At 43.6% G+C, this 25,830-nt stretch overlaps 1 protein-coding gene across 1 annotated transcript in view; it reads right to left on the reverse strand.

Moving 5' to 3' along the window:
- Adarb2 (adenosine deaminase RNA specific B2 (inactive)) overlaps nucleotides 1-25,830 on the reverse strand; it is a 545,357-nt gene that overhangs the window by 81,235 nt on the left and 438,292 nt on the right. The window contains exon 4 of the mRNA XM_075970268.1: nucleotides 5,356-5,470. Coding sequence (XP_075826383.1) covers nucleotides 5,356-5,470 — 115 coding nt within the window. The remainder of the gene's footprint in view (nucleotides 1-5,355; nucleotides 5,471-25,830) is intronic.

The raw sequence follows: 25,830 nt of genomic DNA on the forward strand, positions 1-25,830 counted from the left end.
CACAGCCTGGCTCTGTGCCTAGTTATGTAGATGTTGTGTTACTGTTTTTCAATTCTTAGCGGTACTCAAAATATAGAAGAGTTAACTAGAATATAACTATTATCAGTTAGGATCCTGTTATTAAAAAATTATAGTTGTGGAATTTGGCTAGTAGGTAAAAGTCTGAGTGGCTGCCAAGAGAATTACCAGAATAGGAAGCTGTGCAATCCAAATGGAATAAAATCACACTTATTTAGTAATGTCATAAAATTATATCTACAAAAATCACAAATGAAGGAGTATTAGATTGCAATAGCATTGCTTAATAGATATTTTGTAGAATCAAAAATATGGAAATGTAGAACTAATGGGAACAAATTATCAAATTGGGTAGAATGTAGCTGTAGCTCTTAGGCCTTCCAAGAGAAGCTTCTTTTTGTAGTGGCTGGTGGTGTACGTAGAAACTCACAGCCAAAGCACAAAGAATAAGTGTTTTTAGAGTGCTCAACCATAGAGAGGACATCTATATCATAGCTCCTCTCACTAAGGTCCAGGGAATAGGTGCCAGAGTGAGGTGGAGAGATTGAAAGAGTCAGAAGTAAGGGAGGGCCAGGATGAAGCAGTGTCCTCTGAAACGACAGGAATATTGCACTCGTGAGCTCACGGCAGCCGTGGTGTTTGGCACAAAATCAATGAGCTAACATTCTAGCATGTAGCAGGGAGATGCACGAGTCACCACTCCTGCTGAGGATCTATTGGCAATTGATGACTTCTGGGAGAGCGAGGGTCAGGTTTCTTTAAGGGTGTGGCTCCTGGCAGTGGATGGCCCTACACCGATATGGGACACAAATTGGATTTAGTGGGTTAAAAAATATGGACATGAAGTTGGAAATGGGATGAGATCTTAAAGGAGTTATGGATGAATATGATCAAAACACATTTTATGTATGTAGAAATTCTCAAAGGATTAATAAAACAAATTCTATTGGGTAGAAATGGTGAGCAATGAAATTGGGGAATATTAGTTTTTATTCATAAGTTCTTTCTTATTTGATTTTTTAATCATATGATCGGGATAATTAGATGAAGATAAAATATCAGTCTGCTTATAAGTATGTTTTTTCCCAATAGTATTCTTCATAATGGCTAAAAATAATATTCCTTCTGCAAATAGTGAAACTTAAATGAAGTTTATTTCAGAATCAGCTTAATTTATTGCATTGTAATTGGTATAGCACACACACCACTATCTCTTGGAATTCCTCAGGCATTTGTTTGAATAACTGAACTTGAATTAAGATTACATGGCCCATCAAATTTGAGTAAATGAATATTTACAAATACTTTTATTCATTACTTTTCACATTTCTTTATAATCTTTTCTAAATCAAAGTTTATTAACTATTCCCTTTATAACAGGAAAGCAAATTCCAGAAATCGGTACTCTGGGGTCCACAGAGGACTAGTTACAAAGCCTTCTTTTGTAGAGACTCTCTTTCACACAATGAATAAATAAATCACCTGTGTATAAAACCGAGTGTTTGACAGCAACTGGAGCGTTATCTTTTCATAAGCCCTTGTGAAACATAACTGCTTTCCATATAGAGCCTCAAAATAACTTCCAAAAATTGCCATTTTGAGTTTCCTATGAAAGTGGAAAGATGCTCAGGAACTAGAAACTATTGAAAACCGACTCGTGGAGTCATACTCATGCAGACTTATGAACTTGAACATTATTATACAAGAGAAAGGAGGAGTGTCTCTTTCTCTCCCCACCCCCCGTCTTAGTAGACACTTATGGCAGAAACTTATAGGGCACTTTAAATTTTTAAAAGTTGCCAAAGCTTTGTTTGTGTGTTCTGAGACTCTGTGTATGATGCTCTCTTAGGATTATTTTGTATTGATTTTATATATTATTTTTAAATGACACATTCCCCAGGTGATTGTCAGAGTCACAAGAGTAGGCACTTGGTCAGTTTTATTTTTTGCTGTTTCTCCAGAACCTCCGTGTTGTTGGCACTCAGCCCACAATACTGCATTAAAGATAACATGCGCATTAAAGTGCATTATATAGTATATGCATTATATATATAGTGTATAATGTATATAGTGTATTGAAGATAACATGACTACCAATGAACTGTATATGCTTCCTACTATGGATTAGAACTAGTTTCTAGCTTCATTTCTGTTGCTATGATAAATATCTTAGCAAACATCAGGTTAGGGAAGAAAGGGTTTGTTCAGCTCACAAGTCAGGTTGCAGTCTGTCTTGAGGGGAAGTCTAGGCAAGAACTCAAGCAGTTAGTCACAGCACATTCACAGTGAAGAGAAGACACTCACACATGTGTGAGGGCCTATTTCTTTACCTGCTTGATGCCATCTAGATTTATTGTCTCTCATACTGTTCAGAAACCCCTGTCTGGGGAATGGTGCCTCTCACAATAGGCTGTGCCTACCTCTATTAATTGAAAATCAAAACAGTCTCACACAGACAAGTCCACAGGATGATCTGTTCTAGGAAATCTCCATTAAGATCCTTGGCCAACACAATTCACACTCTATGCTTCTTTGTATGTGTGTGTGTGTGTGCCTTTTAATTTTTTTTTAAGAGAAAGAGAAAAAAACATGAAGAAACATAATGAAAGATGAATCTGGGAAGTATCGGGGGAGAGAAAAAGATTATGATTAAAATATATTGTATTAACTTTTCAATAAATCAATAAAAGCATAAAAAGACTTTTCCAGGTGAGTCTAAGTTATGTCAAGTAGACAGAAAAACCTAACCAGCAAGCCTTTTCCAAGTGTATTACACACACATTTAGCCTTCACTGTATCTCTGCTAGGTGGGTATGCCTTTCATTAGTCTCATTTTTATGAGTGAGAAAACGAAGTCCCAGAGAGGTCAAGCAACCTGCCTAAAGTCGCAGAGCTAACAGTTGATGGAGCTGGGTTCATTTTGGCTCCCTCAATGGGCGGTTTAATTTTGAGTGGGAGGTTGAGTCTTTTCATGTAGATTGGGGGTGAGTGCAAAGAGCCTTAGAGGCTGGGTAGCTAATCAAACCGAACTCTGAATGTGGCTGACAATGGGGGCGAACTGAGAAGCCAATGATAATGGCACGGAGATTTGATTCTACTGCATGTACTGGCTTTTTGGGATCCTAGGCTGTTTGGATGCTCACCTTCCTAAACTTGGATGAAAGGGGAGGGCCTTGGACTTTCCACAGGGCAGGGTACCCTGCCCTCTCTTAGGACTGGAGGGGGTGAGGGGAAGAGTGAGTGGGGGAGTGGGAGGAAAATGGAAGGAGGGGAGGAGGTGGAAATTTTGAATGGTATTATTTATAAAACTAAACTAAAATAAAATAAAATAAAATGTTTGAACAAAAAAAGACTGCACCCAACGCCACTGTCTTGTCAGAGGTTGATTCAGCCCTGGATTTGGAACATTTCCTGTTTTGCAGGGGCAGATGTCATTCAATGAGTGAAAGGAGGGGAGGCAGCCCTCGTGGCGGCTCAGGCTTATGCATGACACCACATACAATAATATCATTGGAAAAAGCAAATTGCTTTGCCTTAGAACGGGATATTGTGTTTATAGAGCGATTCTCACTCTCCAAAGCATTTGATGTACTTTATCTTACAAACGACACTGTGAGGAAGCATTGCGATTTCCACTTTGCTCTGATGCAGGAATTGGAAAGGCTGGCTTGCGTATACTGTACCAGGTGTACAATGGGGCCCAAGGGGTTGTTCTCCTGCTTCCTTGCTCTTGAATATTGGAGTGATTCCTAGGTGTCTAGAGTGACAGGGAAACTCTATAGTCATTTGATATTTTTTCATTTTTTAAGTGTAAATAATTTGGGACTCCAGATAGATAGTGTTTTTCAGTCCCAGACGTTCCCTACCTATACAAAGCCACGTGTAAGTGTGAACCTTTTATTGCTCCCTAATAATTTTGATCTTATGACAATTGTTATTTTCTGTGGAGATAAAAGGGTTGAGTTTACACAACCAGATGATTAGTTACATTTGCTTAGCAACTGGGGAATTTCAGAAATCTCATTGTCCAAATCCAGCCATCGTTTCTCCCCACCTGGCAAACAGTAGCAGTGACTTCCTGTCAGGCCTTGTCATTATTGTTTCCTACGATGGGATTCCATTTCTGAGAGCAGATTGGAAAGACGAGTCTGCATAAGAAGAAGGACTTTCACCTCGTAGTGTCTACCCCAGTAAGAGGACCTGAAGACACTCAGGAGGCAGACACTTTGAAATGTACCCCAGTGTCTTGTCGTATCCCTCTGTGTCTTTTCCTGTTCTTTATGTCCCTTTGGATCTTTCCATGACCTTGTGGCTCTCCGTGTCTGCTATGCACTGTGTCCTGATTGGCTTCCGTATTTCTTTGCTGTCTCTCATGTCCTTTTCTGTCCCCACTGTGTCACATCTTTGTTCCTTAGGTACCTTTGGTGCCTCCTCCATTCTTTCCTCACAGCCGTCGACTGGTGGGATGAATGTATAGAGTGTACACTGAAAAGGACCCTCAGATATTCTTTGGCGAGAGAAGAAGATACTGTGACAGCCAACATCCCTTGGACAGTCCACCTCCACACCTGACTTCTTTTGTACACACTGGCTCCATCTTTCTGCTCTGTGTTTGGATTCATGCAGTGTGCTCGTTCTGTGTGAGTGACATCATCAGTCACCTCAGAAGTGACAGAGAAGTGGTGCAGAATATGCATTTCTCTCATTGTTAATAAAAAGCTGATTGAATTTTCGGGGCAGAGAGAATGCTGGGAAGAAGGAGGGCCATGTCAGAGGAGTGCCAGCCAGATGCAGAGGGAGCAGGATGTGTTCAAGATGAGGTAGAAAGTCATGAGCCACACGGCCACACATAGATTAGTAGAAATGGGTTAATTTAAGTTATAAGAGCTAGCTAAAACAAGCCTACGCTATTGGCTGAGCATTTATAGTTAATATTAATCCTCTTTGTGGTTGTTTGGGAGTGGCTGCTGGGACACAGGAAAAACTCCACCTACAGAGGAGCAGAGCACCTCCTTAGCTATTGGCTTTAAGTGACTTATGAGGTATCCTGGCCTCCAACTCCAGCTTTTACAAACACCAGCATCATTCTTGAAAGTGAGGGTATGCATAAACATCTTATGGAATTCATGGGAATGAAGAACATCAGAAGTTCTCACAATATTGCCAGTGTGGTTGTTCTGGAAGTAACAGTGGCCACTGACATCTTTGTGCTCCACATTGCCTGCCTTTGTCCGTCTCCATTTGGTAGGAAGCATCCTTAGACTCCTAGGACCAGGTTAATATTAACATTTCTTTCTGTGGAGAAAAACATTGCCACAGGAAAAGAAAGGTAGTTACCTTTTGTCATGACGATTCCTGCCAGTGTTTTGTGGCGGGCATACACAGATGTCAGGCCAACTGTCAGCTCACGGAACTTCTGTGTGACCAGCTGGGACACAGAGTCTGCAAAATCCTGTAAAACACAAGCGTCATTGCTCTTTGATGTGTTGGATAGAAGCAACTTGTGACAACAGGCTATGGCACACCTCTCTCCTCAGGTCCGCCTTGCACAGTCCTCCAGAGGAGTCCCCCACTTGCCTGCTGCTTGCTTCTCCTTGATCCAGGCTGTTAGGAAGGAGTTTGATGTGAGGTATGAACCCCAAGCATTGCCTTTCCTGGAAGTTTAGCTTGTGCTTGGTTTGGTCCTTGCTCTGTATCTGGGCAGGTTCTTCCCTTCTGTTTGAGAGAGGCCCTGCTCAATATATCTGAGTAGGCCCCTGTTCTGTGTCTGAGCATGTCCCTGTTCTGTGTCTGAGCAGGTCACTGTCCTGTTTTTGAGCAGATTCCTGTCCTTGTGTCTGAACAGATCACTTTCCTGTGTCTGAGCAGGTACCTGTTCTGTGTCTGAGCATGTCCCTGTTCTGTGTCTGAGCATGTCCCTGTTCTGTGTCTGAGCATGTCCCTGTTCTGTGTCTGAGCATGTCCCTGTTCTGTGTCTGAGCATGTCCCTGTTCTGTGTCTGAGCAGGTCCCTGCTCTGTGCCCTTTACTGAGCAGGTAACCTTTACATGAAAACACACAGTTCCTTCCTATCCTTGTCCTGCATAGCAGCACTCTCAGAGGAGACATTCGGGCGAACTTGAGAAAAATCCTGAAAGAGTTGCAGGGTGATTCACATTCACTATTGGTCTGCTTTCTTTTTAGACAGTGGTTCTCAACCTTCCCAAGGCTGCGACCCTTTAATACAGTTCCTCATATTATTGTGACCCATGACCATATTTTGTTACTACTTTATAACTTCAATTTTCCTACTGTTATGAATCATAATGTCACTATTTGATATACAGGATATTTGACACATAACTGCAAAGGGGTCGTGAACCAGACTGAGAACCACTGTTTTAGATTCAGAGACCAGTGTTTAAGTAGTCAGAACACCTCAGGCTACTCTTCTGGAGAACTGGTCACCACAGCTTGTGCCATAACCTCCCTTCTCATCTTCAGACAGATAAACACACGGACACAAGTATGTACGCATGAGAAGATACAGCATGTATTACACATAGCATATACATGCACACACATGTGCACACAAATATAAATACACTCACAGTACATGAGTACTGTACACATGCATGTAGGCACACATGTATACACACATACATGTATGTTCATACACATAAGCCATACATATATACATACGTGAACACACTTATTCTAAGGCCAACTCACACTTCTATTAAAGCAGTAAGTGTACAGTAAATAGCAAGGCCTAGAAGGTGTGACTCTGTGCCCACCCCTCCTCCAGGTCCTGCAGCTGCAGCCTCGTGTTCTAGTTTTGGAACCCCACGTCTTTTCACTAGGGAGACTTGCATGGTGTGACTGTCACAAGCGGCACAGGAATTGCTTGGAATCCCAGTTTGGAAGTCTATGAGCTGGGATAAGTCATTCAAAACCTCTGAGCCCTGATTAGCCAATTTACAAGGTCATCCTTTTAATTTTCATCTGATCGTGTTTTGGGAATGATTAAACGGATTATCACTTCTTAGATGCTTAGCACAGTGCATCACACTTGGTAAGTGCTCAGTAATGATGCTGCAACTGTTATTCTTTTCATTCTCGTCCCCGGCCCTTGCAGGTAGTGACAAATTTTTGTGCTGCCAAATAAAAATATCCAATATCAAACTAGGTTTTTTTTTTTAGTGAGTTAGATATTAATGTTTCCATCATGTGCACTTTGATACTGTGCAGACAACTGAATCTTAGACATCTGTTACATAAAACTAAGAGATAAATTGGCAGGTCAAAGATTTCATTTGTGTGTAATAAAATATGTTCATGTGCAAACAGGGCTGTCTCAGGAAACAATCCTGCCCACAAAAATAACCCCAAAATTTCCCCTGCCAATTCTTCACTGATGAAGGGTGGGCAGTAGGGAGGCCAGGGCTGCCTCTTCCCAGCACAGACTCTGGGATTCGACAGCCTTGTTTCCCATGCTGCTGTCACTGTCCTGGCAGGTGCTTGGGTTTTGAAATGCTTTGTAAATCACTATGGAAACCGTGTAACAGACAGACACTCCAAAAACTGGGCTTCCCGTAAGTGGCTGTGTGGGGAGGGGAGAGGCAAGCCCTGAGTTTTCTGGGACTTTCCTTTAGATAACTTCTCCCCATCATTCTTCCACTCGAGCTGCTTGGTGAGAGATCACGACATTCAGGGACTTGACAGAGAGACAGGATTTTATCAATAAATCCTGGGTCGGCTTGAGGTTGCCCTGTCCTTTTATGTCTTAGAGACTGAGGTCTAAAGTCTACATTTCTAGACACTTTGCGTCCTAAGACATGGTGCTGGGGAACGACTGTAACCTGGGGGCTTAGAACAGTAGAATCCTATCATGGTTCTGGAGGCTGAAGCCCAAGGTTCACTTGTCACAGGGCTGCGCTCCCTTGGAGGGGGTCAGTAGAAGATCCTTCCTGCCTCCTTCAGTGTCTGGTGCTCCACAATTTATCACTAGAGGCAGGCCTTCAGGTTTTATAGCCTGATCCCATCTCTGGTCTTCTCTCTGCTTCTTGACTGTGGACCCAATGTGGTGATTGGCCCATACTCCATACTTTCCTTGTGTGATGTGCTGTGATAGAGATAGAGTTTCAGCATCTCCAGGCAAAAGAAACCCTTTCTCCTTTAAGGTGCTTCTGAGATGTCGGCGCTGGGCTCCATGTCAGCCCGTGACTTCCTACAGCCTTCTCGCCATGCCCTTGTCTCTTCCTCTTCTATCGCTTGTATGGTTCCTTTGCAATGAGTTCATGATACATCAATGACTCAGAAGGAGCTCATGGCAACCCCTTTAACCTGACTGCATCCACAAAGATCCTTTCTCCACATATGGTTACAGTCACAGTTATTGCCGGTGTCTTCCGGACCCTGTCCCTCCGCTGTGCTCCGCACTGTTTTCCCACTTCTGGCCGTAAAGGAGAGGATAGCTATTTTTTTCTCACAGAGGCACAATCTATTTATTGTGACCAACCTGACAAGGAGTAACTTAAGGGAGAAGGGGTTTATTTCTATTTATAGTCGCAGGAGCTACGGCCCGTCATGGTGGGGGAAGACATGGCAGAAGAAGTATTATGTTCACAGTCAGTAAGAAGAGAACAGATAGAAGATAGGGCCAGGCTGGAAATCTCCTCAAAGCCCTGTCCTAAAGTGTTCTACTTCCTCCAGGAAGGCTCTCCCTCTCGAGGACCAAGTGTTTGTATAGATGAGTTTATGGGGCTCATTTCACATTAAAACCACAATACGTGGCTTTCCTTAATTCCTATTTGGTTTTGAGCAGCTCCACTGTTAATTTGGAAAAAAATGAACATCCCCAGCGGCAGACTAGGTAGCAGCCTTCACCGTAGGCCCTTATCCTCGCTATGATCAAGGAGGGTGGTGTCATCCTCCTCTGAAGAGAAGTTCTGATGTCAAATCTTGAGAACTCGGGGACCAAGCTTTGAGCTGGGGATAGGAAGGGACCCAAGGTTTGGCTGACATGTACAGTTCCTCCTCTTAGGGATACAAATGGTGTCAAGTGCTCACCATGAGAGCCCAGAGAAAATGATCAAAACAGCTTCGTAGGGAATAGGGCAGCCCCTCTCACAGGGGCTGTGTGGTGGGTATGGGGCCACCTGCTTTGTCTTTCCAGAGCTACTAGGCATCCTCAAAGGGGGGTACTCTAGAAACCAGATTTGATGGCACAGGCCTGGCCCTTAGAGTCCAAATTCCATGCAAGACCTTATGTTTTGAGGTCTTGTGCAGGTTTGGGAAATTGAATGAAGCTGCCCACCCCGGATCCCGAGCCTACTGCATCTACACCCACAGTCCCCTGCTGGGTCCCATTTGGTCAAAGTAATGAGAAAGGCTTGGGCTAATGCTGATGTTTGATATAGATTGAACCTTGAAGGGAGAGAATGGGATTTCTTGTGTTTCCTTCCTCAAATTTCTATTTCTCAGGCGAGAGAATGAATTTGTCCTCTTTCCCCTGCTGTAGCACACCAGCAGATATGTTACCGACATGTGTATCCTCAACGTCCATCTTCCGGGAATGACTGTCCTGCCCTGGAGGTCTCAGTGACACCCTGTCATCTCCACATGACATTTGTCTTTCTAACTTGGGAGTCAGTTTCTAGTTTCTCATGCATGTTAATCTCTTTCCTAAGCTTTACAAAGAGCAGAGTCTATAAGTGTCTTCTAAAATCTCTTTCTTGGCATCGGGCATTGTGTCTTCCTTAGAGTTATTCTAAACAGCATGTTTAATTGTCCTTTCTTTCTATCATGAAATATTTCAGTGTTCAAGGATGATAACAAGGCCTCACAGGGGGAAATTTCTTAACTGTTTTGTACATGCCTGATAAAGCGCCCACTGAAGTCCCCAGAATAAGATTCCCTCTAAACACTGAGTAATTACATAGCTTACAGAAGACCAACGTCATTTTGGAGATCTAAATATCACTCTGTCTCTGTTAGGGATGGAAAGAAATGCAGACAACAGAGACTTGGGGCCTTTGTATGCATTATGTCATTAATCCTTCCAAAGAGAGCACTGCCTTTTATCCCCTTTAGTTACTGAAGTGATGCCACCAAAGTTACCTGGCCAGGATATGACAGACACAGAATTTAACCCCCATTCCACATATGTCTTAGACTTTCCATGCTGAATTGGTAACCTAATTGCTCCAGCAAGAAGCAAGATTCATGTCTTAAGACTCCCCACAGACTTAGTTCCATCTGCAAGGCCTATTTGTAACTGGACATAACCGAATGTGTACTGTCATCTCGAAGAGGGTCAGGGTGTGCACAGAAGGCCCAAGATCCCTTGACACCCTCTGAGCTGGTATCCCAGGATGCTTTGCACCCATTATGAGTTAATTAGTCCTGAGCCGCAGCCATCCCCTAATGGAGTCATTTGAGGAAATGCTGAAGCAGAACAAATCACATTTGGTTCGGATCTCAGCATTTCCACAGATGATGGCTTCCTCGACTCACTTGGTTTGGCAAAGCACATGGGCCGATGGGACTTCAGGTGCTGTTCGCAGAGTGACGGAGACCTCTAGCTAGCACAGATGGCTTAGAACTGAGAAAAACAGCAGAGTGAGACCGTTCATGGGGGCGGGGTTTCCCTTATCTGGCCACTTCCAGGAGGCCTAAGATACAGCTCCCAATGGTTAGGTTGCAGACCTTGGCATTCTACACTCAGTCTTGGGAAGGCCATGTCAAGGCCATTAGTAACTGTTCCCTGCCAGGGCGGGTAGGTGGGGGCTTCATCCTCTCAACATACACAGATACTCTGGCTGTCATACCTGCTTGTTAATCTGTGATATGCCATTCTGTCTCTGGTCGTTTAAATCCCAGGGACTGGTGAGATGGCTCAGTGGGTGAAGGTCTTGTTTACTTCCAAGCTTGTTGACCTGTGTTCTATTCCCAGTACCCACATGATGGAAAGAGAAAACCAGTGGCCACAAGTTGTCTTCTGGATTCCATCTGAGTACCATGGACATACACCCTTTCCCACATAGACACATATATCAAATAAAATGTATTAAAAATTTAAAAACCCTATAATTATTCTTTGTTTGCAGTATTTGGACGTTTTTTCTCTTGTTTACAGCCCATCAGTGCTCAGAACGCTAGCAATATCCATGTGAGATTAAAGCAGAATTTTGTCTTGTATGATAATATTTAGCAGTTTCATGTTTTTAATGACACGAGCCACTTAAGGCTACCTTTATGATTGGGAATCATTGCTTGTATTTGTTGTGCACTTTCTTTGCTCTGCTGTAGCACAGTGTGTGCTCATAAATGTCATGGACAATGGTGCACATCTTGAACGGATGAGTGAGAATATGAATTCATAAAATCCTCAGGCGTGAACTAAATGGACATATGTGTGACCGTCTAAGGGCTAAAATTTTCAAGGAAGAGTTGATAATTTTCCTTTGTTAGTGACCCTCGACATTTCTTCCAACTGTAACACGCAGTCTTTGTCTGCAGGCTCTGCCATAGCAGATTCCTATAGACTTCATGGCTTAAGCAGCAGCTATGCCCTTGCTCACAGTTCTGAAGGCTGGAAGTACTAGATTAAGGTGTGAGCAACCAGATAAGTCTCATGCTGAACCTCTTCTCTTGGCTTGTGTGCACTGTGTGCTCACATAGCCTCTTCCTGTTGTGTGGATAAAGGGAGAAAGCAAGAATGAGCACTCTATTGTCTTTTCTTTAAGGGTACTAACCATGGAATCAGGGTCCTAATATTGTTTGACTTTGCTACTCCCTCAGAGGCCCGACTTCCAAATACAGTCACTTGGCATGTAGAGCTTCAAACACACAGTCAATAGCTTTCTACCCATCTCCTAGTCATGTTCTTTTGCATGGCAAAACATACATTCATCCCAACTGCCCAATAGTCTTAACTCAGTCCAGCATCAATGTTAAAATCTCAAGCCTAGAATCTGTTTTAATTAAAATCTAAATAATGTGTGGGTAGGACGTCAGGTATAGTTCATCATATGGCAAATTTCTCCCCTAGCCACCTAGGAGTGGGGTGTTCTGGGGTGGGGTGTCTCAGATTTCAAGGACCATGTCTGTGTTTTCTTGCTGGCCAGTTGTAAGCATTTTCAGTATGAAAGTAGCCATTATGGAAGCTTCAGCTGTATGGAATTTTAATTTCTACCTTGTGGATTCACATGGATGAAGAGCCACAAAGCATGGAATGTTTATCTTCTTTGTGCCAGATGAACTTGGACCAAGAGAAAGAGAATTTGAGTGCTCAGGGATTTGTTTTGGAGATTTCCCTCTAACTTGGGTGCAAAGTTACTGAATGTTGCTCTGTATCTCATCAGCCATGACAGATGCACAGACTGGTTGCCTTCACCCATCATGCCTGGGCAAGGGCTCCGGGCAGACATGACAGCTGCCGTCTCTAGCCCAAGCAGGCTCCGTGAGGGCGTTCCCCACTAGAATCGCCTTTGCTGTAACTTTTTTCTTTTTGTTATTTTGGAAAACACTTTGAAGAATCTGTACACTTTATACTAAGCCCGTTTCTTAACTAATGTTTCACAAAGGTGACTAGAAGAAGAAGAAAGAGAAAAACAAATCAAGAATTTCGTTAACTTTTCTTACTTTGGGTGGTTAACTAACTGAAATAAGAACAACTTTTCAGTTGTGTTAGGATTTATTTCTCTATTGTTTAACCAGAGTTACTCTGTGGTCTCTTTAACAAGTCTTGCTCATGGCTCCAACATGAGACTCTCCACTTCCCTTTGAAGATCATAACAAGTATAAGCAGCTGACCTCTATTAATAATCCCCACCAACCCTAATACTCCACTTCCCCTAATGCCCCACCTCCCTTAATACTGCCACATCCCATAAGTTCTTGTTTTCTAGAAATGATAACAGATATGATCTGGAGTCATGTTCATTATAGATTCTTAGCCTCCTCATTCTGCCAGAACAAATTTGGTGTTTGCTTTATTTTTGTCTTGAGGTGGAGGCTCACCATACTGACTTAGGCTAGTCTTGAACTCTTGGGCCCAAATCCTCTTGTCTCAGCCTCCTGATACTGGATGTATGTCACAGAGTCAGCTCACTTAGAATTTTAAAAATTCAGAGACCTACACTACCTTTGTGTTTGGCAATTATGTGATCTATCTATCTATCTATCTATCTATCTATCTATCTATCTATCTATCTATCTATCTATCTAATCTGTCTATCATCTATCATTTATTTCTATCCACCTATTTATATATCATCTATTTATTCTCTTTTACTTTCTTTTATGTATGTGTGTATTGATCTATCATATTGTATCTTTTTTAGATATCTTTCTGTGTAGCAAGGCTAGCCTTAAACTCATGCCTCAGTCTCCCAGGTGCAGGCATTTCAGGTATGTATTGTCATACAAGGCTTAAACACGTACATTTTAATGACTGTCCCAAGTCACTTTTATTTATTTACTTACTTATTCATTTGTGTGTTTACAAGTGTGTCTGAGTATGTGTGTAGGCATGAGCACACACATGGAAGCTGGAGAACAACGTCAGGTGTCATTCCCCAGGAGCTGTACACAATTTTTTAATTAATTGTCTTTGTTATTTGACAACTATAACAAATATATGTATATTATATCTATATAGCAACAGTACATATATAAACATACCCTGACTACTCTCTCCAGTACCCTTTTTAGCCCTCTCCATCACTGTCAACTCTCACTCATCCCTATTAGTCCCTTACTCAGATTCACGTTGTTTTGGTTTTTATTTGTGACTCATTTAGTTTCCAGGACTCACTATGTGGCAATTTGGTTGGAATTATCCATTGGAGTCTGATGGTGTCATCAGAGTACACAAGTGAAGGCAATGATGCTCCCTGAATCTATCATTAGCAAAGAGTTCAGCAGCAAGGTATAGGGCCTCCTGGTTTCTCCCTTTCCACACCTGACTATTGTGGGGTTCATTCTTGTGCAGATGCAGGGCAGACCTCCCCAGATGCAAGAGTTCATGATTGCAATGACTATGTCTTGCCCAGAAAACACTTCTCAACTCTTCTCCCTAGTTTTGGCTCTTAATTGTTTTATTTCCTTCTTTCTTGATATTCTCCGAGTCTTATATAGGTTTTAGAAATATGGCCTATTTAGGGTTGAGCCTTGTTCATCATGTATTTTCTACACCCTGTGCAGACATGAGTTTCTACATTTACCACTGTTCACTAGAAGGAGAGACAGGGAGCGCCACTGGCATCTGAGGATTGCTAGTCAGCAACCCCCAGGGATCTGCCTCTCTCTGCATCCCTAGATCTGTGCCACCTTCCCCACGATCTTAGGTGGACACAGAGGGATATAAACTCATGCTTGTGTGGCAAGCACTTTACTAAGCTACCTGCCTCCTCCAGTCCTTAGCTCACTTTTAAAATGTGTTTACAAAGGAAACTTTGATAGGATGTTTATGTACTTTTTGTAGTTTATGTGGTTTTGAACAAGTTATTATTATTTTATTTTATTTTCAGACCTTCAAGAATCATTAGGGAAAATGTTGGCTTTAGAAAGGTCCAGAGAAATCATGGTTTTGAGCTTTTCTGCTCTTTTTTTTTAAAGTCAATTTTTTAAAAAAAGGACTTACATATTTATTATGTATACAGTGTTCTGCCTGCATGTATGTCTGCAGGCCAGAAGAGGGCACTAGATCTCATTATAGACGGCTGTGAGCCACCCTGTGGTTGCTGGGAATTGGACTTAGGTTCTCTGGAAGAGCAGCCAGTGCTCTTAACCTCTGAGCCATCTCTCCAGCCTGAGCTTTCCCGCTCTTCATCTTTCCATTTTCCTTTTTCCCATGAAAGTCCTTCACTTGTCTGCTGTCTCCACAGTGTGACTATTTTAAATGATGCATTTCTATGTAGTTTTAGTAGTTGAATTTGTATATGTAAATGACATTATTTTTGATTATATAGGGGTTAGAAGCAAGACAGAAATTTGGGATTCTTACATGGAAGCATAGATGTCTAATTGGACACTAGAGTTTTATCATTTTGATTACGGGGTGCTAATGCAGTCACCTTGGTTTATTGCAAACCTCACTCAACAGGTCTTGCAGTGATTTCATTTGCATTTCCACCTGACAACTGGTTTACACCAGAAGCACCTAAAATGCTCACATATGAACTTGCATTTGATTAGCCTTTTTTTTGGCATGCGCATGTATATGCTGTATGTGTGTGTACATGTATTTTGTGCTTGCATGTGTGTGGGTATAGATGTGGGGGCCAGATGAAGATATCAGAAACCTTCATGATTGTTCTCTGCCTTATATACTGAGTCAAGGTCTCTCTTTAACCTAGAGAGCAATGATTCCCTTAGTCTATCTAGCCAGTTTGCTTCAAAAATCTCTTGTCTCTCCCTCCTTTGTTCTGGGATTCCAGGCAGGCCACCATGCCTACCTGTCAGGGTTCTAAACTCTAGTTCGTGTGTGTTTGGCTTTACCCACTGAGCCATTTTTGTAGTTCCTGCTTGGTTTTATGAATTCGAATTCCAAGTCATGCTTACAGTACTGCAGTTGAAAAAAAACGTGTGTAAATTTAGCACAAAACAGTTTAAAAAGCAGGTGAGTTTATGAGCCAAGCTATACTGTATTATTACTTTGAGGCTTAGTATAAGACACCTCACCCTACTTAGAGGACAAAGACATCACACTGTATATCACGAGAAACATGCACCTCTGTATCATAATGACCTTTGTGTATAAGCCTGTGCAGTAACAACTTTGGGGATTATAACACGTGCCTATAGTTTCTGCGTATTTGAGCTTTGAACTTGAATCGTAGGAGCCAGACTATTGATTATTCTTTCTCATTGCTGTGACCTGATGAGAAGCAATTTATAGGAGGAGAGTTTTATTGGCTTACACGTTGGGGATCTAGTCTACTATGATTGAGGAGGCATGATAGCTAGGCTGGCTCTGTCCGTGGTGGCATGAGGTAAGGCATGGTAGGCCAAGTAGTAGAGAGCTAGACAGGGACCAGGGCTGGGCTATACCTCCAAAGGCTTCCCCCAGTGACCTATCGCATCAGCCAGACAACAGCTTCTCATGACTCCATAATCTCCCAAAGAGTGCCACCAGTTAGCAACTGAGTGTTCAAACACATGTGCCTGTGGGGGCCACTTCACACAGAAGCTATAAGAAAACACAAACAAATCTAAGCTTGTTTCTCAACAGTTGAATTGCCAGCTCTTTCATAAAGGCTACCTGGATGTAGAACTCTTGGTGTTCATTAGGCTCCTATAGCGTTAGAAGCTGAGCTCATGCTTGATATTGCTTGTCCTGGTGTGTTTCTGCCTCCTTTCTGTGTCCTATATGCACACTGTTTCCTAGCTATTGCAGACAAGCAGCTACTATTTTAATCGAATCTGTATTGCTTAACAGCAATTAAGGCAAACGACACTGAGTTTACCAGGCATCAAACACTTCCTAAGTTCTTTACCTGCATTCTTTGCTCTTGACCTCACAAACTGCTTTGTGGTTAAAGTTATGCCTCTATCTCTATTTTCTTTGGGAATTAACTGTAGGATATATATAGCCCAGTATGCATGTCTTGTAGGTTATATGGATGAACCACGCTGGTGCCCTGAGATTTCTCCAGAGTCATAGTGTGATGGACAGCTTGCGCTTTTGCTACACTTTCAGCCTCCTTAGATGAATTGTCAAGAGTGCTACTGGTCTGGAGAACTTAACGCCTTTCACTGTGAGTGCACCGGCTCTTGCCACCTGCCTCCGTCCCTCCAGCAGTGACTGTGCATCACTCTTTCCAGCCTCTTGATCGTCAGCGAAAACTCTGCTGGGAAGACTTCAATGCCATTTCAGCTCGCCACCTGTGTCACAGGGGGTTGTGAGTCCTGTCATATGGATGTGGATGTTTTAAGGGATGTGGTAACTTGGCCAAAGGTTTCTTTTTTTAACAAGTGGTAGTTAAGGCTAGACTGCAGTGGTTTTGTCTAAGTTCTGGGCTATCTCAGCATGCTATCTGATGCTCCTTTGAGGTTATTCCGTGAATGGTGTCAGGACAGAAATCTGATCATATGGTACAAATCCTTCAAAACCAGAAAGAAAGGCTTGGCCAATAAAATGCTTCCTGTTCAAACATGTGGACTTGAGTTTGTTTTCCAGAACCAAGGGAAAAAGGCAAGGTGTGCTGGTGAACGCTGGTAAAAGCAGGGCTGGGTTAACAGAGACAGATGGGGTCTTAGGGCTTGCTGGCCAGTCAGTCCAGTTTGATCAGTAAGCCTCAGGCCTCAGTGAGAGACCATGTCTCAAAAACCAAGGTGGACACTTCCTGGAGAATATTACCCAAGGCTGATCTCCAGCCTCCACATGCACGCGCTCACGTCTGGACCTGCATGCCCATCTACACGTGTGCACTTGTCACACACAAGCAAGTCTACCTATGTCGTCTGGGTCCAGCTTTGAAGAACTGAGTGTGGGAGGGGCTGCAGATCCTTTATGGTATATCCATGGTTACTGTGTAGACAGACACAGTGTCCCTAGAAGCCCCACCTCCCTGGAGGACAGGTGACAGCCTGAGAGTTAGGACAGGGGCAGGCTAGAGTTTCCTCTGAGGTACAGAGAGCACTCTTCAGGGAGACTCTAAAACTGCTCCACAAAGCCGGGACTAATCAACAGTTGGCCACATCAATTCTTCATTAAATATGAAGAAGAGAGCCGTCCAGCTGTACTCGTTATTGTTGGTAATTTAGCAATTTAGAAAATGCTTGCTAAAGGGTCCCTTGGTAGCAGGGGAGGGTTAATGTGTCTTCTACAGTCATTCACGGCCTCCCAGGATACCATTTATACAGTGAGAGGGAGGAACCACCTCCATGATACTTCGTGAAACAGCCCTGGCTTCAATCACGAGGGATGGCTGTTGACTGTGGAGGTTGGTGGTAGAGCAGGGTTTCTTGAGAGAGAGAGAGTCCCGAGGGACTCTGTCAGGCTTCTTTAGGACTTAGATCCCCACAGATCTAGAGACCCAGCGGGGAAGCTTTTAATGACCAAATTGGCATGAACTGGACATTTGGAGCAGAAGCAGTCACAGGAGAGAGGATCTGGATTCTTGTTAAATGATAGCGATCAGGTGCTTCCCATTCCAAAGGTTAAGTGGGGAAGCTGACCCACATTTAATGAGCGGCGTGCTACCGTACTTCACAGGAACAGAAGACAAAACGCCATGTGTGCTTCTGCCTTTAGTTGCCTGCATTTTACCTCTTGGCCCTGATTACCATAGCAAATTGCCAGCATTATTCAAATCAGAAAAATAAACTTTAAATGGGAACATTGCAAGACTCAAACTTTATTCATTTCCAGTGCTAATATTTTGAGTGGCATAAATAAATAAATTGTGTTCAAATTTGCAATAGTAGTCCTTAGGGTAAAACTGACATTCAGCCAAAGTGGTAGGGATATTAAAATCAATAGATTATAGGGGAGAAAGCCTTTGGTAAATATTTTCTTGCTGAAATCCCATCTTTGTGTTTATGATGCTGAAATATCTGAAAGGTTAGATTTGCATGTGGGTTGGGCAAGACCAGATCTGGGAACCCAGATTGCAACATTCTTGTTGCTCCTTTCTCCTGTGAATTTTGTTTCACGGGACGGAGTGGCGCATGGTGAGGGCTGTGATGACCGGGGCTTTGGGGGTAGGACAAGTGTTCACATGGTAATGGTGTTCATCCTCCGTGCCATGCAACAGATTTGTGCTCCTCTTGAACAATGCAGCCTTCCAGAACTGGGAAGGCAGGAGCAATGCTGCTGGTTAACAAGCAAAAACACTCAGTGAGACAGCAAATCAGGGGTTGGAGAAAAGCAGAGAAAGTGCTGGCCGATCTCCTCCAATTTCTGTCTTAATATTCGTGTATGCCTTTGTAAAAAAAAAAAGCAGTCTGGATATCTTGGTCACGAGTCCTGTTTGCTGACAATTATAATAAAGCCTCATTAATTTCAGCATCAAGGACTGCTGAAAATCACTGTCAACTAAGCAATTCAAATTGTCTGACTATTCAGCTCTTTTGTGTCTCAAATTACCTACAGACTGACAGAAGTGCTGAATGAAGGCACGGGAAATGAGTCTTTTGTTGTGACCATAGCAGTGTGGGAAAGACCTGACACGGAGTCAGAGCTGCGGTTGGCTTCTGCCAATGTCTTCATCTAAGTGCGCCACTGCTAAGAGACCGTTAGCATCTCTGAACATCAGTTCCTCACATAGAAGAGGCATCCTAATGATAACCCCCGGAAGCTCAGGTTCTGAGTCACAGCACATACCTATACCTATCAGCACTGCTGTGGACCCTTCCTGGAGGATGCATTTTTTTAAGTTTATTTATTTATTAAAGATTTCTGTCTCTTCCCCCCCACCGCCTCCCATTTCCCTCCCCCTCCCCCAATCAATTTTTAAGGATGGGGAGCAACCTTTCCGAACACAAGCAGACGTGCATTTTAAGGAGCATCTTCAGTGTCATTTTTGGCTGGCAGCAGTACAAGATTGCAGGTGGCATCTCAGGGGTCTTTTCTCTGTTCTAGTTGTTCTGAAATCCAGAACCGTCACGTTTGTGGCAGATTTAACTCCAGTCATAGCTCCTTAGCAGCTTTGGTCTCACTGGTCATCACACAACAATCCTTTACTTCTCCCATCTACCAACTCTTTTCTCAGCAACTGATCCAACCGATAGGGCTGGCACATATCTTTATTTTTTTTGCGGGGGGGAATGTCTGGAGAGGACCAGGGGAGAGGAACTGAGTTTAGTTGAGCAATCTAACAATAGCAAACTCAACCTGGCCCTTTTTGGGAGCTTTCTGGGGAACAGGGTCTGGATTCCATTGAACTATCCTGTCTAATTCCACATGGAGCACAAGAGAGCAAGCCATGATGGGAACTTCTCTAATAGTGGACTTGTGAACAATCTTAATTATGCTATTCTCTGCAGTAATGGTGACCAACAGAAATTTCATTTAAATATTGTTGTATTCTGGGAGATTTTACAGATTAGGACTTCAGAATGAATGGTGTGAAGATATAGGAATTCAGATTAATACTCTGACGTTGTTGCTTAGGTGAGGTATAATATATCATAAGCAGGTTTTGATTTCCTCAGCTCTCAAATAGGAATGGTGTCTACATTAGACAGGGATGTGATTGCTTTAATGAATTTGTGCGTCTAAGATTTATACCAGGACCTAATATGGTTCTTTAGCATCTAGCAATCACATTTGAACGGTACGGGGCGGGAAGACAGCTTAGCCAGTGAGCACTTCCCCATGTGCAAGGACCTGAGTTCCAGCCTCAGAATCCATGGGAAAAGGTCAGCATGGTGGCCTGCAAGCCTGGGGGACGCAGAGACAGATACACTGGTGGGGATTCACTTGAGTTAGCCTGTTCTACCTGGTGAGCTCCAGGACAAATGAGGGACCCAGCTGCTGAATGCAAACCCAACCCAATCAAACCCAACCCAGAAGATGGCACCCGAGGAAGGCAACCACAGGAGACCTCTGGCCTCTAGGCACACACAGACGCACACAGACAGACACACACAGACACACACAGACACACACACACAGACACACACACACACAGACACACACAGACACACACACACACACACACACACACACACACACACACACACACACGCAGCTCTACCTGCATTCACTAGAGCATACTGACGCCCTCCTCACCCAGAATTGATTAGCTGTGTTATTATTATCCATCCTTATGCCAACATGAGTTTTCTTAGGGAAAAATGTAGGAACACCGAACACTTATTTGCATTTTAAGATTCAAGTTTTCTCCATTGTAGGCTGTTTAAATGATGCATTTTGATGTGTTAAGCAGGCAACTTTGGGAAGGTGTGTGTTCAACTAATCTCTTCTAAAATATGTCTTCAATGTCAAAGTGCTTACTTTGACTCCCTCTCTCCTGGCTGGGTTAATGCTGTCTGACCACACAGTTACCCTGTGATCCATTTTTCCGAATTCCTGGTGTCATCTACTTTAGAAGAACTTGAATAATGGTTTGGATCATGAGGAACGTAGAGCTATGGATTTGACCTTCACTCTACACCCACGGACACAGGTGTGGGTGTATTTAGGCTCTGAAAACTAAGGAGAAATTACATGCCTATCAACCATCTCATTTAGTCATTTTTAGTAAAAACATTGTGATTTTTTTTGGACAGGGAAATGCTTATTAATTAAATTCATCTTACAGCCTTTTATTACATTTAAAATAATTATTTCATAAAAGTTGGGAGCCAGTCTCTTCAGCCACCCAGCATTCAAACACTAGGAACTACTATTCAGAGTTACGCTGTCCTGTGTTAGCTACTTGCTCTCTTCATGTCTTGTTCTCTGACTTAAGTGCTCCCTCCTCTGGCCCCATGACTCGTGTCATTATTTTGTGACTGGTGACATGTACACTATCTTTATTCGGCTTGTGCCCCCAGGATGAGCACTTTACGTCATCTTTGCTTTCTCAACATCTGGTAGATGCGCATGGTTTATCCTAAGCAGACTGTGCACTTGACTTTGGAAGGTCTGTACAGCCACAACTGGCCTCAGAAACCTTCCTCAAATGGGGATAGGGAGGAGCTAAAAGGTATTCATCAGGGCCGTTTTCACGGACAAGCTGTGCTGTCTCAAGAGCAGGCTGGGAAGAAGCCGTAGTGGTGATATTACTTCCCAAGCATCTTTGCTTTTATTTCATCTCCTTACTTGTCCCCTGAGGGAAAGAATCAATCAAAATTTATTGAGCAAAGTACTAATGAAATACAGAAACAAATCAAACAAGGTTACACTCTCTCTCTCTCTCTCTCTCTCTCTCTCTCTCTCTCTCTCTCACACACACACACACACACACACACACACACACGCCTGCAATACAAAAAGGAAATAGGAAACATTGTGTGATATAGCGTGTCTCTCCAAGACTCACTGTGTAACAAGTGCTATTCTGAGTGGCTGGCATACACAATGTACATTATGATCCTCAGAGGCCACTGCAGTCAGTGCCCTGCTTCGTAGAAGAGCAAGTGGAGGCTGAGAAAAAAAAAACTTTCTTATTATACACAGACCCTAAGTTGTGGATCCAGGAACCATACAAATTCATTCAGATTCTTTGGAGTAACATCTCACAGCAAGAGTGAGAGCAACAGAGTGAGAGACAGAGAGACAGAAAGAGAGAGAGACAGAAAGATACAGAGAGAGAGGGGGGGGGGAGAGAGAGAAAGAGAGAGGGAGGAAGGGAGACAGAGACAGAGAAAGACAGAGAGAGGGGAGAGAGAGAGAGAGAGAGAGAGAGAGAGAGAGAGAGAGAGAGAGAGAGAGAGAGAGAGAGAGGAAGGGAGACAGAGACAGAGAAAGACAGAGAGAGGGAAGAGACAGAGAGTTGCCCTTATATTCTCAGGCAAAAGGAGCTTACAGCCTATAAATGCAACCATTTGCAGACACCAAAAAAACATTCAGATTCCACCTACAAGTTTCAGGCATATGACCACTTTTACTTTAACAGTTTAGGGGAAGCAATGACACCCAACTTCCTCAAATAGACAGGCAACCCCTGCCTCAGAGTCACCTGAGGGTACCTGGATCCATCTACCTATATCCAGGATTGAAATTGAATTGGGCTTCTGACCATAGAGCCCAGGAAACTCTAATTGCAGGAGATGTTTCCCTAGGGAAGCAGTTCCTCCAATCCTGGAGGATCTTGAGAAGGAATGGAATGCAGGCAGGGGAAAAGTCCTCTGTGCACAACAGCAGGAGTTCAGGAAGCCAAGGTCAGCTGCTCTGTTGGTCACTTCTCATCACCATCACCAAATACCAGTGGAACAATTTAGGAAAAGAAGCACACAGCTTCAAGTGGGGGAAAGTCCTGGTAGTGTTTACAGGAGAGGCCTTGGTAGTATTTATGCAGGAGCCCCTCCTGTTCATGATGTTGTATTTGCTTCTCAGAAAACTCAGACTGGAACCAGGGCCCGAATATAACTCAGAAATTGTCTCTCTCCAACCCCACAGACTCTAGCTAAGTTCCATGTCCAAGAGGTCTCAGTTTCCAAAGCAGTACCACTGTCACGAGACCAACTGTTCAACTCTCCGCCTGGAGTCCCATTGAAGAGAAGGAGGAGGGATTATGTGTGTGTGTGGAAGGGGTGTCAAGATCATGATCACAGAGAGAACTGACCTGAGCTAGTGAAAGCTCACAGACTCTAGACGAACAGCTGGGTAGCCTGTATGGTAACAGACTAGGTGTGTGCAGCTTGGTCTGTTTGTGGGACCCCTGGCAGTGAGGCCAGGATCTATCCCTGGTGCATGAGCTGACTTTTTGGAGTCCATTTCCAAAGGTGGGATGCCTTGCTCAGCCTTGATGTAGTGGGGAGGGGCTTGGCCCTGCCTCAGCTTAATGTGCTAGACTTTGTTGACTCCCCATGTGAGGCCTTACCCTGTCTGAGGACTGGATGGCGGTGGGTGGGTAGGGAGTAGGAGGAAGGCAGGGAGGGGGAACTGTGGTTGGTATGTAAAATAAATAAAATATAATAACAAACAAACAAACAAACCCACATGAACTGATGGGACTTTTCACAGCTAAGCCATTGCGGCTGCTCTGCAGGACAGACCAGGAATTCATGACCTGTAGGCAGATTCCACTGGCTGAGAAAGTGAGTGGAATCACAACTGATCTTCATGGTCAACCTCACTGGATTTGGAACTGCCCAGGAGACACACCTCTGGGTGTCTGTAAGGGCGTCTCCAGAGAGGTTTACCTGAAGCCCACCCAGAACGGGAGTGGAACTGTCCTGGCGCTGGACTGGGCTCTCAGACTGAATGGAAGGGAACAGGGAAAGAGAGCCAAGTGCCAGCACTCACCCCTCTCTGTTTCCTAACTGTGGATTCAGTGTGGCCAGCTGCTTCAAAGCTCTTGCCACAGCCAGAGCTGCTTCAACCACCACATCTCCCTCACCAGGACAGACTGTGCCCTCAAACAGTGAGCCAAAGTAAACCCCGTCGTTTAAAGTTGCTTTTGATGTATCTTGTCATAGCAACTAGAAAAGAAAGAAACAGAGAGAGCCCTGTGTGGTGAAATTATAACAGTGTGCCTTGTTCAGTAGCACTTAACTCATTAGCGTGTTCCCGGCCCTTAAAGGCCACCCTCCTGCCTCCTCTCACTGGAGTCCACAGCAAGGCTTCCTTTCCTCTGGCTCATGCAGGCATTACCCTACACTGTCCACCCTACAGCGTGGCAGCAGGACTCTCACTGAATTTACCCTTTTCTGGGGAGACTGGTTGTCACCCATTCCTGTCACTGTGCCCCAACAAACCATATTAAGTAAGAAGCAAACCCCAAGGACCCGAACTCTAGTCTCCCTGTTTCAGGGGTGGTTAGCAGAGCAATTTTTGGCTCCTGCACTAGGAAGGTCTTTGAAATGTGTGATGGGTTGGATTATAATAGGCACAGACTAGACTGGCAGTTGGGAACAGTTTTAAATTCCAGTTTTATGGCATTGGGACATCCTAATTTGGGTTGTATTTTCTAATTTAATCCAAAAAAAGGCACTAAAGAAAAATGAAGCAAACAATGTTTTGAAAATAAAAAAAACCCTGCATAAAGTAAAAGAAGGGACATAGCTCTGTGAGTACCCAACGCTATGAGAGTTAGGGCTGTCCTCCATGTGACTGGGGACTGTAAGAGCACACACTTCCTTATGTGGATGACATTATGACCCAATGTTGCCATCTCCAATGTTTATCTACAACTGTATAAGCAAGTTACACCTAACAAAATATTTCCCAGGGCTGGAGAGAGGGCTTACCAAGCAATCATGAGGACTGGAGCCCAGATTCCCAGCACCCTGTGAATGTCACTTGGGGTTGGTGGCTAGCATGTATATTCCCAGAGCTTGGGAGGTAGTGACAGGGGTGCCCAGAACAAGCTGGCTAGCAAGATTAGCTGACATTCTGGGTTCAAGAGAGAGACTTTGAATCAATATATAAAGGGGACAGTGATAAAAAAAAAGCACATGGTGCTGACCTCTGGCCACTACACGCATACATGTGGGTATGCACTGCCTCTTGCCCCCTGCCATGAGAGCATTGCTACATGCATGAAGTCTGCATAACAAAAGAAATCTCAGATAGCTTTAAGCATGTTTACAACTGTGTTTGTGCCTCATCCATAGCTTTTCTGGACTGCAGTTGGACCACAGGCATAGGGACGTTCGTTCTTGTACAGATGACAGAAGTTTCATAGGATTATGAACTGGCCTTCTTCACCACCATCTCTGACAGATTCTACCCTCTGTCTTTTCTACCTGTTTTGTGAATTAACTTGGCTATTGTCAAGCCGAGTGGCATCTGTAGCAGAGTAGAAGGACACAGGAAGTTCAAATTCATGCACAGCTTCTAATCAGCAGCACAGGGGAGGTCCCTCCTCCTAATAAGAGGAAAAGATGTCCATTCTGACAGTATCTGAGGATGCCTGACTCCCAGGCACTAAGGGGGATGTTATTCGTCCCTCCATTTTGTGCCAGCGCAAAGACCAACATGGAAGCAAGCTAACTCAGCGAGGCAGAGTAGCATCAGAATTAGACTCCTGAAACTTGAATTTGAGCTCCAGCCTCTGGGCTCTGTGCCTACAATGTCAGAAGTACCTCCAGTTTCTTATCATTTTCCTATTTACTAATTGGAGATTTCAGATGAGCCCAAGACAAGAGCGCCAAGGCCTAGTGCCTTGAGTAATCGAGAGTATATGCTTCAATACGTGCCTGTCTACTG

The sequence above is a fragment of the Microtus pennsylvanicus genome, chromosome 4 (genome assembly GCF_037038515.1).
Source record: "Microtus pennsylvanicus isolate mMicPen1 chromosome 4, mMicPen1.hap1, whole genome shotgun sequence".
In the NCBI taxonomy this organism is placed as follows: Eukaryota; Metazoa; Chordata; class Mammalia; order Rodentia; family Cricetidae; genus Microtus; species Microtus pennsylvanicus.